The following is a 15,203-nucleotide window of genomic DNA, read 5'->3' as shown; positions in this document are numbered from 1 at the left end:
TTCCCTAAGAATAGTACCCTATATCTCTTTAATGCATATCCTCTTTCTGTTTTCTCTCTACCTAGTAGCCATAAGACTACCAACCTGGTTAGCATTTCTAATTAAAATAGCCTTTGAAATATTGTAAGTAGAGAAACAAATACTTTTATCTCTCTCTTACATATTCTATGCCTATTAGTATATTCTTATTAGTATCTTATTGTCTTCTGTGCATCCCCTCCTCTGTCGATCAAAGGTAGGCAATGTATCTGCATAGTGTTTGTCTATGGGCAAAGCTTCGTTGTTTCAGGTTGACATGCTCGTTTGCCACCTTGTAATATAAAAAAATCTACATACAGGAATAAGCAAGAGTCCATTGATTTGAAATGTTCTCGCTTATAGAGGTTTCTCGCTTATGGAGGTTGTCTGTTTGTATATCTCTCGCTTATAGAAATTTCTCGCGTATCCAAGTTGAACTGTACCATTATGGAAAGACTACTATCCTTCAGTAATCCCTTTCACTGTAATTACCTGTAATTCAACTTTTCTCATTAATATTAAATGCTGCGCAGATGTTAAATGGTCCCTTAGTGATTATAATAAATCTATGCAAAAGCCCATAATAATTAATTAACCAATTACTTGATAAATCGCTGTATAATATTGTCATCTCTTTTGTCTTTGACAAAACAAAGATAACAGTTTTAAAATGTAATATTGGTCTCGGAAACCCACGGTTAGTGCAGTAAATTTGCCAATTCTTGCAAAATTGTCACAATTTCTATACACTTGTAGTATCTTAATGTTGTAGCGAATATTTGCTAGCGAAATATTTATATGCTTGCCATTAGAGTAACTTGTTTATATGATAAGCAGCCAATTGGCGTTGCCAAGGATGAAGGGTGGGGGGCAAATATCATCTCAGAAAGTTCTAGACACATAATTACAAAATACTAAGATGCTCCATGGGAACTATACATTTTTCCAGGATCATATGTAGAGCCTATTTGTTCTTCCAGACTGTTTTACATCTATGCTAAATATAATTGAAATTCATGAAGTATGTTCTGGACATACCTCTACACGTACAAACATTGGCATTTTCTTACTAATATTATAAATGCGAATGTTTAGATTGATGTTTGTTAGAAGGTGTCTCCAGAACAGGTGACCTAATCACGATGAAATGTGGCATACATATAGAACATTGTCTAGAAGAACACATTGGCTACTAATTATGTTTTTGTTTGTTAATTCTGTTGGATGGAATCGTAATCATCAGCTTACTATACATCCCAACTGAGGGTTTCGGAATCTACCCTAAGTTAGGGGTCATTAGGCCAGAGTCAACCACGCTGACCAAGTGTGGGTTGACTTCACACATATCTTTGGATTTCTTCACAGATATGTGCAGCATCACTATGTTCTCCTTCACCGTAATATTAGTAAAATATATATTTTCATATATTATTTAATTATAAAAAAAATTATTTCTTTCAGCATGAGATTAAGTAGAAGACATGATTCTTTTTCAAGTGAAGATGAATTACCATTGAAATTAGTTTCAAAGTGTTCCGATGACCAGAACAGTTATAAAACACTTTGTCAACCAAGTATTAACCATTGTGAATTTTGTGATAAAGTATTTAAAAACAAGTAAGTGTAAATTATTAAGATTTTTATTATTTCATTTAGTAGTAAAGTAATTGCTTGTATATCATCATCATCAGCTCACTATACATCCCCACTGAGCTCGGAGCCTATCCTAAGTTAAGGATGATTAGGCCATAGTCAACCACGCTGGCCAAGTGCGGGTTGACTTCTCACATTGAATTTCTTCTCAGATATGTGCAGCATCACGATGTTTTCCTTCACCGTAACGTCGTATAAGTGTACATATATAAATCGGAAATGGAAAAACACATTGGTACATGGCGGGATTCGAACACAGGACCTGCAGATTGCAAGTCAAGTGCTTGACCCTTGAGCCACCGACGCTCTATTGCGCTTGTATGTAACAAGTTTAATGTGGTTTATAGAATCTTCTCTTATAATTGGGTATATTTCACACCACATCTGTTGCATGAATGGACACACAGAAAACGCCTCAAGTGGAAGCAATTTCATCTACAGTCTGATGAGTGTGTGTCCCGGAGACTTAATTTTACTCCTCTTTCCCTTGCCTTTTGCTATAGGAAAAGAATAGGAAAGGGAAATAGATTTGACAGATTAGGGGATGCATCAGAAGGGATAATGCTATTTTTCTCTGGGTCCCTTACTTAAAGGTAGACAATACATCTGCAATTCCGGATGTGATTGTGTTATTGCATCGGTTGAACCGGCCAATTTATGAAGATATAGCGGGTACCACTGTTATGTATTTGCAGATGGCTAGCTATCGCCCGGTAGCCTGTGTTCTTCCTGATTATATTCTACATGTATGCCAAATTTCATCAAGATTAAGTCGTTCTGGAGATATCTTCAACCATCCATTAATAGTATCCATTAATATTCCTGTTTTTTTTTTACAGATATAAATGTTTAGTTCATAATGCAACTCATATTATAATACCTCTAATAAATCAAAAACTTATTAGATGTAAAGAATGTTTATTTTATTTTAATTCACATAATGAATATAAAATACATATTAAGAAACATATAAAAAATGATAAACATATAAAAATAAGGAATCGTATACAATTTGAAGACGATGTTATAAGTAATACAACTGTTCTATTAAATGGTTTTAATAGTCATGTGAATGTTAATTTGGAAAATTTACAAATTAATAATTTTAATATTAATAATAATACTGAAGTGAAAGTCAACTCTGAAGTGAAAAATAACTCTGAAGTGAAAGTAAACTCTGAAGTGAAAGTAAACTCTGAAGTGAAAGTTAACTCTGAAGTGAAAAATAACTCTGAAGTGAAAAATAATTTAGCTCTAGATATATCTGATGATAGACCGTTGATGAAAAATAAATACATATTAGGAAAAAAGAAAAACGGATCAAAGGGTTTTGATACTTCCGAAGCGGAAAATGGTGATTATGAAGAATATGAAAGTGTACATTTCGATGATTTAATTCAACCAAAAATAGTTGAATGTAGATACTGTAATCAGGAATATCCTAATGAGTAAGTGATTTTTATTGTTTTTTTTTATTTTTAATTTAAAACAAAAACTTAGTACTCTACGATCTATTCCAGACTTTATATCAGTGTTAAATTTTATTTAGATCTGTTTAGTCTTTTTAGAGTTATTTTCTAACAAATCCATCCATCCATTGATTAGGTAATTTTACTAAATCTATACTAATATTATATAGAGAAAGGATTTGTTTGTTTGTATTGGATAAGCTCCGAACAGATTCACTAAGTTAACTTGGACGAAGGCCGAGTCTAGTAATTAATATCTTGAAACTTTTCATTATTATTTTGTAGTTGTTTTATCTACTAATAAGTAAAATTAATCAAATAACTAACTACCTGTCGCCCGTGACTCCGTCTGTACTAAATTAAAAAAAAAAACTTAATTAGTAGGTTATATGTTCTTCCAGACTATGTTCTATATGTATGACAAATTTCATTAAGAGTCATACAGCCGTTTTGGAGATACATTGTAAGAAACATCCATCTAAACATTCGCATTTATAATATTACTAGCTGTCGCCCGCGACTCCGTCGTGGAAAAGCAGCTCTTCAAGGTATAAATTCGAAGTGTAACTACACTGTTTATAACTCAAGAACGGCTTTACCGATATGCCTGAAAATTGGTGAGGAGGTAGCTTAGAGCCAGGAGAAGGACATAGGATACAGTTTTGTTCGAATCTATGCCTTGAAGAGCTGCTTTTATTTAACTTACTAATATTATATATGAATGTTTAGATGGATGTGATGTGGATGGATGGATGGGTGTTTGAAGATATCTCTAGAATGACTGAACGGATCTCGATTAAATTTGGCATACTTATAGAACATAGTCTGAAAGAACACATAGGCTACACTAATTAAGTTTTTTTTCATATATCCATGCGGACGGAGTCGCGGGCGACAGTTAGTTATGTATAATTTTTAATTTTCAGATACAGTTTGATATTACATCAAACGTCACATTTAGATTTTAATAGACGTTTGCCGCCATTTTGTGCGGCCTGTGATTGGTATATCGCTGGTAGTAGAAAAGATTTGATACGTCATAAAAGAACTCATTCGCCGTACACACGTCAAAAGATATTTACAGGATTAGAGAAATGTTTACAATGTGGCTTAACGTATAGAAGTTATATAAAACATTATAAGAATTACCATAATATAAATGATGAGAAATATAACAAAATAACACGCGTATGTGATTTATGTTATCAGTTTTTGAAATCGAGTAAGAATAGGTCTTATGTGAAAATAGGTACAATCAGTGAAGTGGGTAAACGTTTTAAATGTGGTCATTGTATGAGGAAATTTTTCGAATTAAACGAAGTGGAGAAAACTGAATTTATACAGAAATGGTGTATCAAAAGAACGATACGTAAAATGACTAATAATCAAAGATTGAAAAATATACAATTCAGATTGAAAAAGATTAATAATTTGAGTAAATTTTAAAGTATGTGTTTTCTTTTATTTTGAGGTTATTTTTCCCGCTCGATTTTGACATTTGTTGACTTAATTAAAATAATGCAACAGTCGACCAAGCACGAATATTTGTGACAACCGCCATTGTATATTTATAGAAAATAATTGTATTAAAATTTTTACAGCATCATATCTAGCGTAAACTAAAAGTTTCATACTAATTTTGATGTAATTAAGACACGAAGGCTATTGTAATAAATATTCGTGCTTGGCCCACTGATCTTGGGTTTTTAAGACTTAAATCTCTGTTTAAAACATATCTCAGTTTTGCCAAAGATAATATAAAAAAACAAAATAAATGACAGATGATATGTTTTATATAAAGATTTTGCTCTCACAATCCAACGATATTTCTGAATATTGAATAAAGCGCCATCTATTGGCTTAATTTATAAAACGATTTTCTATTAAAACATAACTAAAAATAATGGGATATTCTCGAAAACGTCGAAAAAATTATTTAGCAAAGTAAATAATGTTATGCACAGTAAGATTTGATGTTTTTCACTAATTTGGAATTGTTTTTTTACGTCACTGTAAATTGAGTTTTTTTCAAACAATAGTTGGCGCTATTACTCCGCACCCATCAGTGGTAGATCCTCGTCCACAGATATAAGTTTGTTTCTGTATTGTATTCAAACGTTCACAAGATGGCGCTATTATAAATAAAATTTTAAAAATAAATGTTAAAATTTTGTTATGTCGAAGATAGAAATGTAAATAATGGAACTTATAAAAAGAAAAACGTTAATCCCTAATTATAAATTAAATGGAAATCTTTTATTAAATAGTTGTCAACACTTGAGATTTGATTGAAAGAAGACAAGAATTGTTTATTAAAATTAAATATTTGGCATTCTGCCGAACATAGTTATAATTATTAAGCAATGATTCATCGTTGTTGTAGAAAGAAGTGTTTTATAATTGATACATACATAATATATGTAGTAAGATGTTAAATAGAGAAATAGATTTGACGTAGGGAACGCATAGGCAGAGAAAATATTGTCATTCTGTCCTTCCTCCATCGATTGTAGCCAACGCTGTAACTGCGGATGTCGCTTTGCTCTCTGTCTCTCTCTCTCTCTGCCTCGCTTGCATCCCACAAGTTGGTGGAGTCAGCTTTGCTATTTTGACGAATTCAAATAAACTCAGGTAAATATATAGAGTAATATGTAATATTAAATCTGAGCAGTGTGCATCACAATGCAATTGTATCATCAAACTAAAAATAAACAACAAAAGTAGCCAAGAGATTAATCGTTTGTATACGCAGTTGTATTTAAAATTATTCAACTTGCAATTTTTAATTCAAATAGACAAAAAGAACAAAATTAAAATGTCAAATAAACCTTTTTGGTTGATGACAGTTCGATTTTTTTCTTCGATTCGAAATTAAAAAAATCGAAATTCGAATTTTAAATTTTATATTCCATTTTAACATTTACAATGCAACCATAGGTTTGTTTATAGATCAAAAACATATCTTTGTCTCTGTTTTTTTCAAAACGAATGTAAAGGATGGAGATATTCTTGTAAAGTTATTTCGTCAGGTCAAAGCATGTAGGTGTGAATGTCATATGTCTATGACATAATCCATCATGTGAAAGTTAAGGTAGATCCACACGATATTACAAAGCGAATAAAGATTTGCTACAATTATTTTTTCGGTTGAAATGAAATGGAAGAATAGCGTTATTACGGTGACGCAGTGGTTAACGGACGGATCATGCCAACATTTACCAATGTGTTTTTGAATATGTCCATTTATCCGACCTGCATATCTGTGAAATGACAAAGATATGTGTGAAGTCAATGCCTGTCAGAATTGACTATGATCTAGTCACCTCTAACTTGTATACGCTCTCGATATGTTCGAAAGCTGTAATCCGTGTCTCCATCCGCGAGAAATTAAAAAAAATACTTAATTAGTAGCCTATGTGTTCTTCCAGACTATGTTCTACATCTATGCCAAATTTCATCAAGATTAGTCGTTCTGGAGATTCTAACAAACATCCATCTAAACATTCGCATCTTATATATATAAAAGAAAGTGGAGTTAGCTACACTATATATAACTCAAGAACAGCTTTACCGATATGCCTGAAAATTGGTGAGGAGGTAGCTTAGAGCCAGGAGACGGACATAGGATACTATTTATTCATTTTTTATTCGAATTTATGCCTTGAAGAGCTGCTTTTTATTTAACTTACTAATATTATAAATGCAAATATTAGTAAGTAAGTATATCTACGCGGACGGAGTCGCGGGCGACAGCTAGTTTATACTATTAGTAAGAATCGTTGTTGTTTCACCCTAACAATGAGTCCCTTTGGCAGGTGGTACAAGATTGGCATGTCACTCACATCCGTGACCATCGTACGTCAACAGAAAGAAATATTCTACGCTCTACAAACTTCCATTTCATTGTGAAACAATTTACATAATATCTAAGACAAAAATTACGATAATTATAACCAAACATATCTTAATAAATAAAGATAATATTCGTTTTTTACTAAATTTAAAAATAATAATAAATTACGTTTTTCCTAAATGTCAAACTTTTACGCGGGATGACCTTGTCCGTTTTTGACAGCTTATACTTTGACCAGAGATTCCAAACTTTTTTCTTGTAATTTTTTCTTCAACGTATTACTTTCCCGTTATCTTTTATATTGTTATTTGTAATTATTATAATAAGATATAATTAAATATAAGTATGTATTTAAAATTGTGCAATAATAAATGCAAGACGCGCGTCGCAGCGACGTTTGAACCCGCTCGAGAATAGACTATGTCGTTTGGCTTACTTTACGACAAGGGCGGCATGGAGTTGCTTTTTATAACTAAAAATTAAATCACCCAAAGACGTTTACAATCACTCTTGTTGAAATTACATTGATTTCAGCAAATTCATCCAGTAATGTTAGCCGTAATTTGTTTAAATGTTTGTTAAGCATTTCGTTTTAGATTCAATTGTAAATTCGTTCAATAGTCATTTGGAAAGCTCTTATTATAGTTTTTTACTGTGAATACAAAACTAATTTAGATACATGAGAATGCCAAGTGTTATGTCGGGTTTTATTTTCAATATGAAAATATTATGTCAACCAAAAATGTATTTACACTAATTGCTCCATACATTTCTTGTTCCGAATAGTAAATGTTGAGCGAATAAAACGCATTTAGTTTGTGATCGTCTGCAAACAAAACAACGTCCGCGCGCAATTTAAAAATTTAAAAAAAAAAATCGCAAATTTCGAAAATTAGTGGCCAGTGTTATTAAAAAGTGTTGTGAAAAAAATATATTTTTGACAAGTGCATCACGTGTATAAAAAAAGCTAGTGTTGTCATTGGTAAATAAATTTAATATTGTTTTCATTTATATTGTCGTATATCATAAACAAAAAATTCTAGAACATTTTTAAATTCTTTGACATTTCCCACCAGTCACCTTTAATGTAGTAAAGGGTCAATAAGTCACTTCTTTATAGACGAACTACTATAAAATCGTTATCGTAATATTAATAACCGAACAATAGGATTGCATATTTAATTCCACTTCCGTAAATAAATCAAATTGTTTTATATTCCTTGAAATAACATCTTATTTCCATATACAATGACGTAAGATATTTGACATCTCAACAATAGACAATGACATAATTAAAATATTTATTATTTTAATTGTATTTTATGTTATAATAAAACTTGTTCAAACATTAATGTGCCAAGACTCCAATCGCACGTATAATATAATTTTTCTATATTGATTTGGTATTCTGATTTATTTTAACTCGGCTGAATTACGCGCTCTCGTGTAAATAAAATCAAAGTAGTGAAAGCTTTGTTTTGTGTAAATTCCAAAAGATGGCGTTGATTTGTGAGTATCTAAAAAGTATTTAATCCGATTTTAATTTTATCTTTGATTAGAAGAAAAGTTTTTATTTAAATCATTTAATTATTAATAATTACAATTAGATAAAAAATTTAAAGATTGTTACATTACTAGAGTCATTTTCTGCGACTTGGTGCAACTTTTAAATTATAATTTGTCGTCTAAAAATGTTCTTACATTGTCTTATTGTTAGTTTACAAAATAATATGACCTATTTACCAAGATGTGCTTGGCACGTTACTAAATTAGTAATTATATTTGTTTTAAAGTCATTTCGTAACAAGATTGCATAAATTTAATATGGTTTTTTTTATTGTATTCATACTTAAGTATTAAATCAGTGTTTTTTTAAACTATTACCGTATTACTCCAATATATACTATTAGACACTGTTTGGTTAAACGAGTATTAACCTTTTGAGTGGCGGTGATTGATTTTAACGTCAAAGTGGTTATAAAGAATGTCTTAACCTAAAATATGTAACATCGTAACTACTTTCGGTTATTTAATTGTCAATATCGAATTTCGTTAAGATTTGTAATAAAGTTTAATATCTACACTAATATTATAAAAAGTAGTTTTTGAGTTTTATTGTAATATATTACAACAAAACTAAAAAACTACTGAACCGATTCATATGAAATTTGGCACACAGATAATCTAGAGTCTGATATATAGACAGACGGAGTAACTTTCGCATTTATAATATTAATATATAGTAGGGATTAGATTTTTTAATTCACTTACTCAAAGTCATGAGTAGACGCTAATTTATTATAATATTAGGATAAGGTTAGCTATTGACTTTGCCAGTAGACCTTTATTTAATCCTTCTTAATCCTAATTGAAGGTTTGCCAAGATTGTTTTTCAATAGCATCATTGTCATAGACAATATAATCTAAAGAAAGTCGATGCTCACGTCAATTTAATATGTACATCTGTAACACTGTATGGATTCATCATCATCAGCTCACTATACGTCCCTACTGAGAGGCTCGGAGCCTACCCTAAGTTATGAGACTAGGTCATAGTCAATGCTGGCCCAGTGCAGTGACTTCACACATATCTTTGAATTTCTTCACAGATATGTGCAGCATCACGATGTTTTCCTTCACCGTAAGTTAGATAAATGTATAATACATATGTAAATCGAAAATCGCAAAACACATTAGTATATGTATTTGAACCTGGGATCTGCTGATTACAAGTCAAGCGCTTTAACCCCTTAACTACCAACGCTGTCTGACGTTTGAATAAGGATTACTTTAGGATATTGAGCAGGCATTACAGATTTCCCTTAGGTACAAACGTTTCATCATCTTATACTTTACTAAACGTAGAGACGACACAGTATTCGTATATTTCTAAACTCTCTCTTCCATCATCATCATCAGCTCAATATACGTCCCCACCGAGCGGCTCGGAGCCTACCCTAAGTTAAGGGTGATTAGGCCATAGTCAACCACGCTGGCCCAGTGCGGGTTAGTTGACTTCACACACATCTTTGAATTTCTTCTCAGATATGTGCAGGTTGCACCACGATGTTTTCCTTCACCGTAAGAACGTCGGATAAATGTACATATGTAAATCGTAATCGAAAAACACATTGGTACATGGTGGGATTCGAATCCAGGACCTGCAGATTGCAAGTCAAGTGCTTGACCCCTGAGCCACCGACGCTCTTGCATACATCTCTCTTTCATACACCTCCTTTACACAATATTTTCATAACCAGGAAATGATTAATCGATTCGATCGACCCATAAATAACTGGCACATTATAAATACCCGCTCCCGATACACCGGCGAATGCTTTGGCTGGCAACACCGCGTTAAATGTCATCTTACGAAAGCACCGCCAAAAACTTACCACTGTGTACCTAGCACGAATATTTAAGACAATCGCCTTCGTATCGTAACGTAAATTATGTCATAATTAGTAAGAGTTATTTGGTGAGTAATAAAGATACGAAGGCGTATGTCGCAAATATTCGTACTAGGCCCACTTATCATATGACTGGGATTGTTGTATTTCGTTTTTATTTTAAAATGAAAATCTTAAACTTAACTACATTAACTTAATACCAACCAAATAAAATATGTTGAAGTACGCATATATTATTGAATAATATATTTGTACACTTTCTTTACAAGTCTTTTTAATTTACTGATTTATAATTTTAAAATACGCGTCAAAACCACAAATCAAAATTACCAAATTCCAAATAATTTTTAACGTGACAACACTAGCTACTATCTTTTTAAAGGAAAAAACAAAAGCTTTTTAACCGTGCAGCCAGATTTAAATATTGTAGTGTCAAACCGTTAAATACTGTAATAAAAAAAACCTGTGAGATGAGTAGTGTCCGTTCGGATATTGACACCGACTCAAGTGAAGAGGACGTTGATTCCGGTATTGCGGAGGAAATGCAAGCTGTGCCGAGAAAGGAGGTTGATTGTATGGAGTTACAAGACTTCTTTAGCTATTGGTAAGTCGAAGTGCCCAAAAAATTGCTAATCGCAGTAAATCAATCTTATTTCAGATAACCCTTATTTCTTGCATGTAAACATCGGTAATCGTTCAACAAAACTTTACGCCTGTAACCCAGAGGTAGGTAGGTAGAGACTACATTGATACATCTAAGCATGCAAGTCGGTTTCGTATGCTCTTAATACCGCCTTTTTTTAGTATTTCATCAATCTGGACAGTATAAGTCCACCTGAGACGGCCCCGAATGACAATGACGCTCACTTTCGCGCCATAAATTTCTTCTAATAGTATAGGGCTTTAACCTTCGTTGTCATTTCTAAAAACCTGCACAAACAATCTATGTTGCTAAAGTTAATTAAATAGATGACTAATACTCTCCAAAATAATCTTTTATTGTTTTAAAAATTACAAAAATTTTGTTAAATACTTTATGACATTCCTTCTCCCGCCATTTCCTGCAAAAACAAAATAGGTTAATGAAAAATCATACAATTAAACAGATTTTTATAATCTAATACATATATTTGTTGATTTAAAGTTAATTACCTTGACAAAACTTGGTCCAAACGTATACTTAATCATGCGGCATATAGAAGCCTGAATCAGGGACAATATTGATCTCTCCATCTCCCGAAGTCACCTGAGCGCTGTGTGTTCTGAGATGGCCACCACCATCTACCACGTTTACCCCACCGTCACCACTATCATCGACAACGTTTACACCACCTTGGCCACTATCGTCGACTACATGTACTCCGCCGTAACCACTGTTATCAACAATGCTTACTCCGCCATAACCACTGTTATCGGCAACGTTTACACCCCCATAACCACTGTTGTCGACAGTATTAACACCCCCATAGCCACCACCAGCAACATGTAATCCACCACGGTTGTTATCTGTAACCTGAAAATCAATTGTGATTTTGTAGAATTGGTAGTTTTTTGAAAAATGAAATGGCAACACTCAAAATAACTAACCTAACTTTCTGATATCAAAATTTCTGTATGACATACCATCATTATCTGTGATAGAATATAACAATAACGAGAATTCTGATACCAGAAACTCACAGTTTATGTCGAATAGCTGTCGCCGGCAACTCTGTCCGCGCGGCATTAAACAAAAACTTAATAAGTAGCCTATGTGTTCTTCCAGACTATGTTCTACATGAATGCCAATTTTCAGACTGATCCGTTGAGCCGTTCTGAAGATACTTTCAAACAAATATCTATCCATCCAAACATTCGCGTTTATAATATTACTAGCTGTCGCCCGCGACTTCGTCCGCGCGTGATTAAAAATAAATGTTGGCCGTTTCTCAGAGCTACTCAATATGCTCACAAAATTTCATGAGAATCGGTCAAGCCGTTTCGGAGGAGTATGGGAACGAAAATTGTGACACGAGGATTTTATATATAAGATTAGTAAGATTGCGTTCTTCGTTGTTTAATAATTTTGCGTATAATATTTAATATTACAACCAAACATCAAATTATGACTCACAAAAAAAAAACGTTTAACAAATAATACGTAGTAATATTACGTTTTGATGATACGTCAAGTTGTACAGTTCAACTCTAGATCAAGTGAACTTTATACGATTAGTGATAGTTAAAACTGAATGTACAGTCAGCTGCATAAATATGTATACAAATTTCGTATACTTCAAAAACTACTTCGACTTGTAATCTGCAGGTCTTGTGTTCGAATACCGCCGTGTACCAATGTGTTTTCAATTTACGATTTACATATATACATTTATCAGACGTTCTTACAGTGCAAAACATCGTGATGCTGCACATATCTGTGAATTAATTCAAAGATATGTGTTAACCCGCAATTAGCTAGCGTATTTGACTATGACCTAATCTCCCTAACTTAACTTAAGCTCCTAGCAGCACAATGAGGACGTATAGTGAGCTGATGATGATACATTTATGCAGCTAACTGTACAATGGCCAACCAACCTGCACACCACTGTCACCATCACTAACATTCACGGAGTCAGACATCTTGCAACACTCTTGTATTCTTACTGAATTACTACAAACACTGAACGCTATCTAAATGCACAAAACACGTAATCACTTTGTAAAATCTTTGTCTCTACGATAAAGAATAGATAAAAATAAACACATAAACTTAGGACTTGATACAATTTAATAAATTAAATACATCAGTACAGTCGAATCGATGGACTGGCAGGAGAAGGGTCTAGACAGGCGACTTTGGCGATCTCTTGTGTCGGAGGCCAAGACATACTTTGGGTCGATGCGCCAGCGGAGTAAGTAAGTCGAATCTCAGTCATCCATCCACTGACTGACTGACTAACAGACTAACTGACTGATTGTCTGACAGACAGACTACTGACTGTCTACTAAGCGAATTTTTGGATGGATGAAGGTTCAGAATGGCTGCATGTATTTCGCTGTAATTTGGCATAGATTTTCTTCCAGGCTATGTGTTATTATCGTCATACACATAGGCTACTAATTGAGCTTTTTTTAATTCCCGGACGGAGTCTGGCGTCAGCTAGTAAATAATATATCATCGCACAACGTTATTTTAATTACAGTGATAAGGAATTTGGAATCGAGTCGAAAGACTTCGTTGTCGCACTATGTTTTATATGATATCTGTTCTTCGATTTATCAGCGAAGTTACTTGAAATAGATAAATCAATTCAAGCTAAGGATTATCGATAAAAATATGACAAATGATTTTTTAATTTTATTTTTAAAATTGTTTTACCTAATAATGGTATAAAAGTTTTTTGAATGACAAAAATAAACGATTCCTGCCGCCGAGTTTATTTAAATCGGTTCAGTAGTTTTAACGTGAACGATAGACAGAGTTACTTTCGCATTTATAATATTAGTAATTAAGTAAAGGTTACTAAGGATTATTGTTAAATAAATACTGGAAATTATGAATCATCTAAATCTAAAAGGTTGACGAACTTTTCCATCTGAGATATTAAAAAAAAAACAAATAATATTCATCCCCTCGTCTCACTGAGTCACTTAGCGCCAGTTCGAAGCGAACCAAGCGCGAAACAGCCACACCGCAAATAAAATTTCTATTTACAATCCAGTAATATGAAACTCAACAGTCGTTCGAACGCCGAATGACGCGCGGACGTTTGGCTGCGATTTAAAAAAAAAGTTTGACAGTTATTTCGGCGCGACATTTTGAAAAAAGATGGCGTCTTAGCGCGTTATTATAATGGTCGTTGTGTTTACAAAACAATATCACGTGTTTGTGATTAATTTTTAAATTTTGTGTGCTTAATATTGTCAAGTAAGTTTAGCTATAACATATTATATATTTTTACATTATGATTAGTATTTGCGATGTTTTTTTGGTTATTTAGACGGTTAAGTCAAATCTTTTATACCGTTTTATTTTTAATCTTAGTAGTTAATTAACCAATTATTTATTTAAACAGTTTATTTTAAAATGATATCGTAAATCAAACAATAATAATTCAAAACGTATTTCTTCAAACTTTATAAAATAAAATGTAGTCAAAACTGTATTCAATCTTACTAAATAAATACGAATTTTTAGATGAATGTTTGGTAGAAGGTATCCAGAACGGCTGAATAGATCTTAATGAAATTTGTCATACATATAGAACATAGTCTGAAAGAACACATAGGCTACTATTAAGTTTTTTTGTTTGGAGACGGAGTCGCGGACAGCTAGTTGTTTAATATTTCAACATATCCTTTGCAAAACAAACTCGAAATCGTTTTGAACAATATAACCTCAATATTTTTTATTCGTCTTTGATTTGAATATATTCATGTTATCGTGAATATCAAAACTAGAATTTTAAAATCGGTCAAATGTTAATTTTTATTTCAGGTTCCGTACATAATTCATTCTAGAATAAAAAACAAAAGAACGAAGATATTTACATAAAAGTTATGAGATTTTAAACTATATCTTACTAATATTATAAATGCGTATGTTTAGATGGATGTTTGTCTGATTTTATCTCTGGAACGGTTAAACGGATCTCGATGAATTTTGGCATAGATGTAGAACATAGTCTGGAAGAACACATAGGCTACTTTGTTAAGAATTTTTTTTTAATTCCGCAAGGACAGAGTCGCGGTCGACAGCTAATATTATATATGCGAAGCTTTAGATAGGTGGATGGATGTTTGTTTGAAGATATCTCC

General features: G+C 32.6%; 2 protein-coding genes across 2 annotated transcripts in view; one reads left to right on the top strand and one right to left on the bottom strand.

Moving 5' to 3' along the window:
* Positions 1–11,380: 11,380 nt before the first annotated feature.
* On the bottom strand, positions 11,381–13,086 carry LOC106122835 (uncharacterized PE-PGRS family protein PE_PGRS36-like). The gene is made up of 3 exons (XM_013318956.1): positions 12,981–13,086; positions 11,556–11,916; positions 11,381–11,464 (listed from the first exon to the last, which is right to left on the bottom strand). Exons 1-2 carry the CDS (start codon positions 13,023–13,025, stop codon positions 11,584–11,586), a joined length of 378 nt encoding a protein of 125 aa, XP_013174410.1. The 5' UTR covers positions 13,026–13,086; the 3' UTR covers positions 11,381–11,464; positions 11,556–11,583.
* Positions 13,087–14,123: 1,037 nt separating this feature from the next.
* Positions 14,124–15,203, top strand: part of LOC106122837 (spindle pole body component 110) — a 30,625-nt gene continuing 29,545 nt past the window's right edge. Inside the window, exon 1 of the mRNA XM_013318957.1 lies at positions 14,124–14,313. The gene's annotated coding sequence lies outside the window, so the exon portion shown is untranslated. The remainder of the gene's footprint in view (positions 14,314–15,203) is intronic.

Source organism: Papilio xuthus, unplaced genomic scaffold (assembly GCF_000836235.2).
Source record: "Papilio xuthus unplaced genomic scaffold, Pxut_1.1 DF826776.1, whole genome shotgun sequence".
Lineage (NCBI taxonomy): Eukaryota > Metazoa > Arthropoda > Insecta > Lepidoptera > Papilionidae > Papilio > Papilio xuthus.
Note: the sequence above shows the minus strand (reverse complement) of the source record. Positions and strands in the feature narration are given on the sequence as shown.

What these genes read in the sequence shown, in the direction of transcription:
- LOC106122835 (XM_013318956.1), bottom strand. Translation starts at nt 13,025, where the DNA reads ATGTCTGACTCCGTGAATGTTAGTGATGGTGACAGTGGTGTGCAG. An exon ending in ATGGTGACAGTGGTGTGCAG is followed by an intron (nt 11,917 to 12,980) that starts GTTGGTTGGCCA and finishes ATTGATTTTCAG; the next exon opens with GTTACAGATAACAACCGTGG.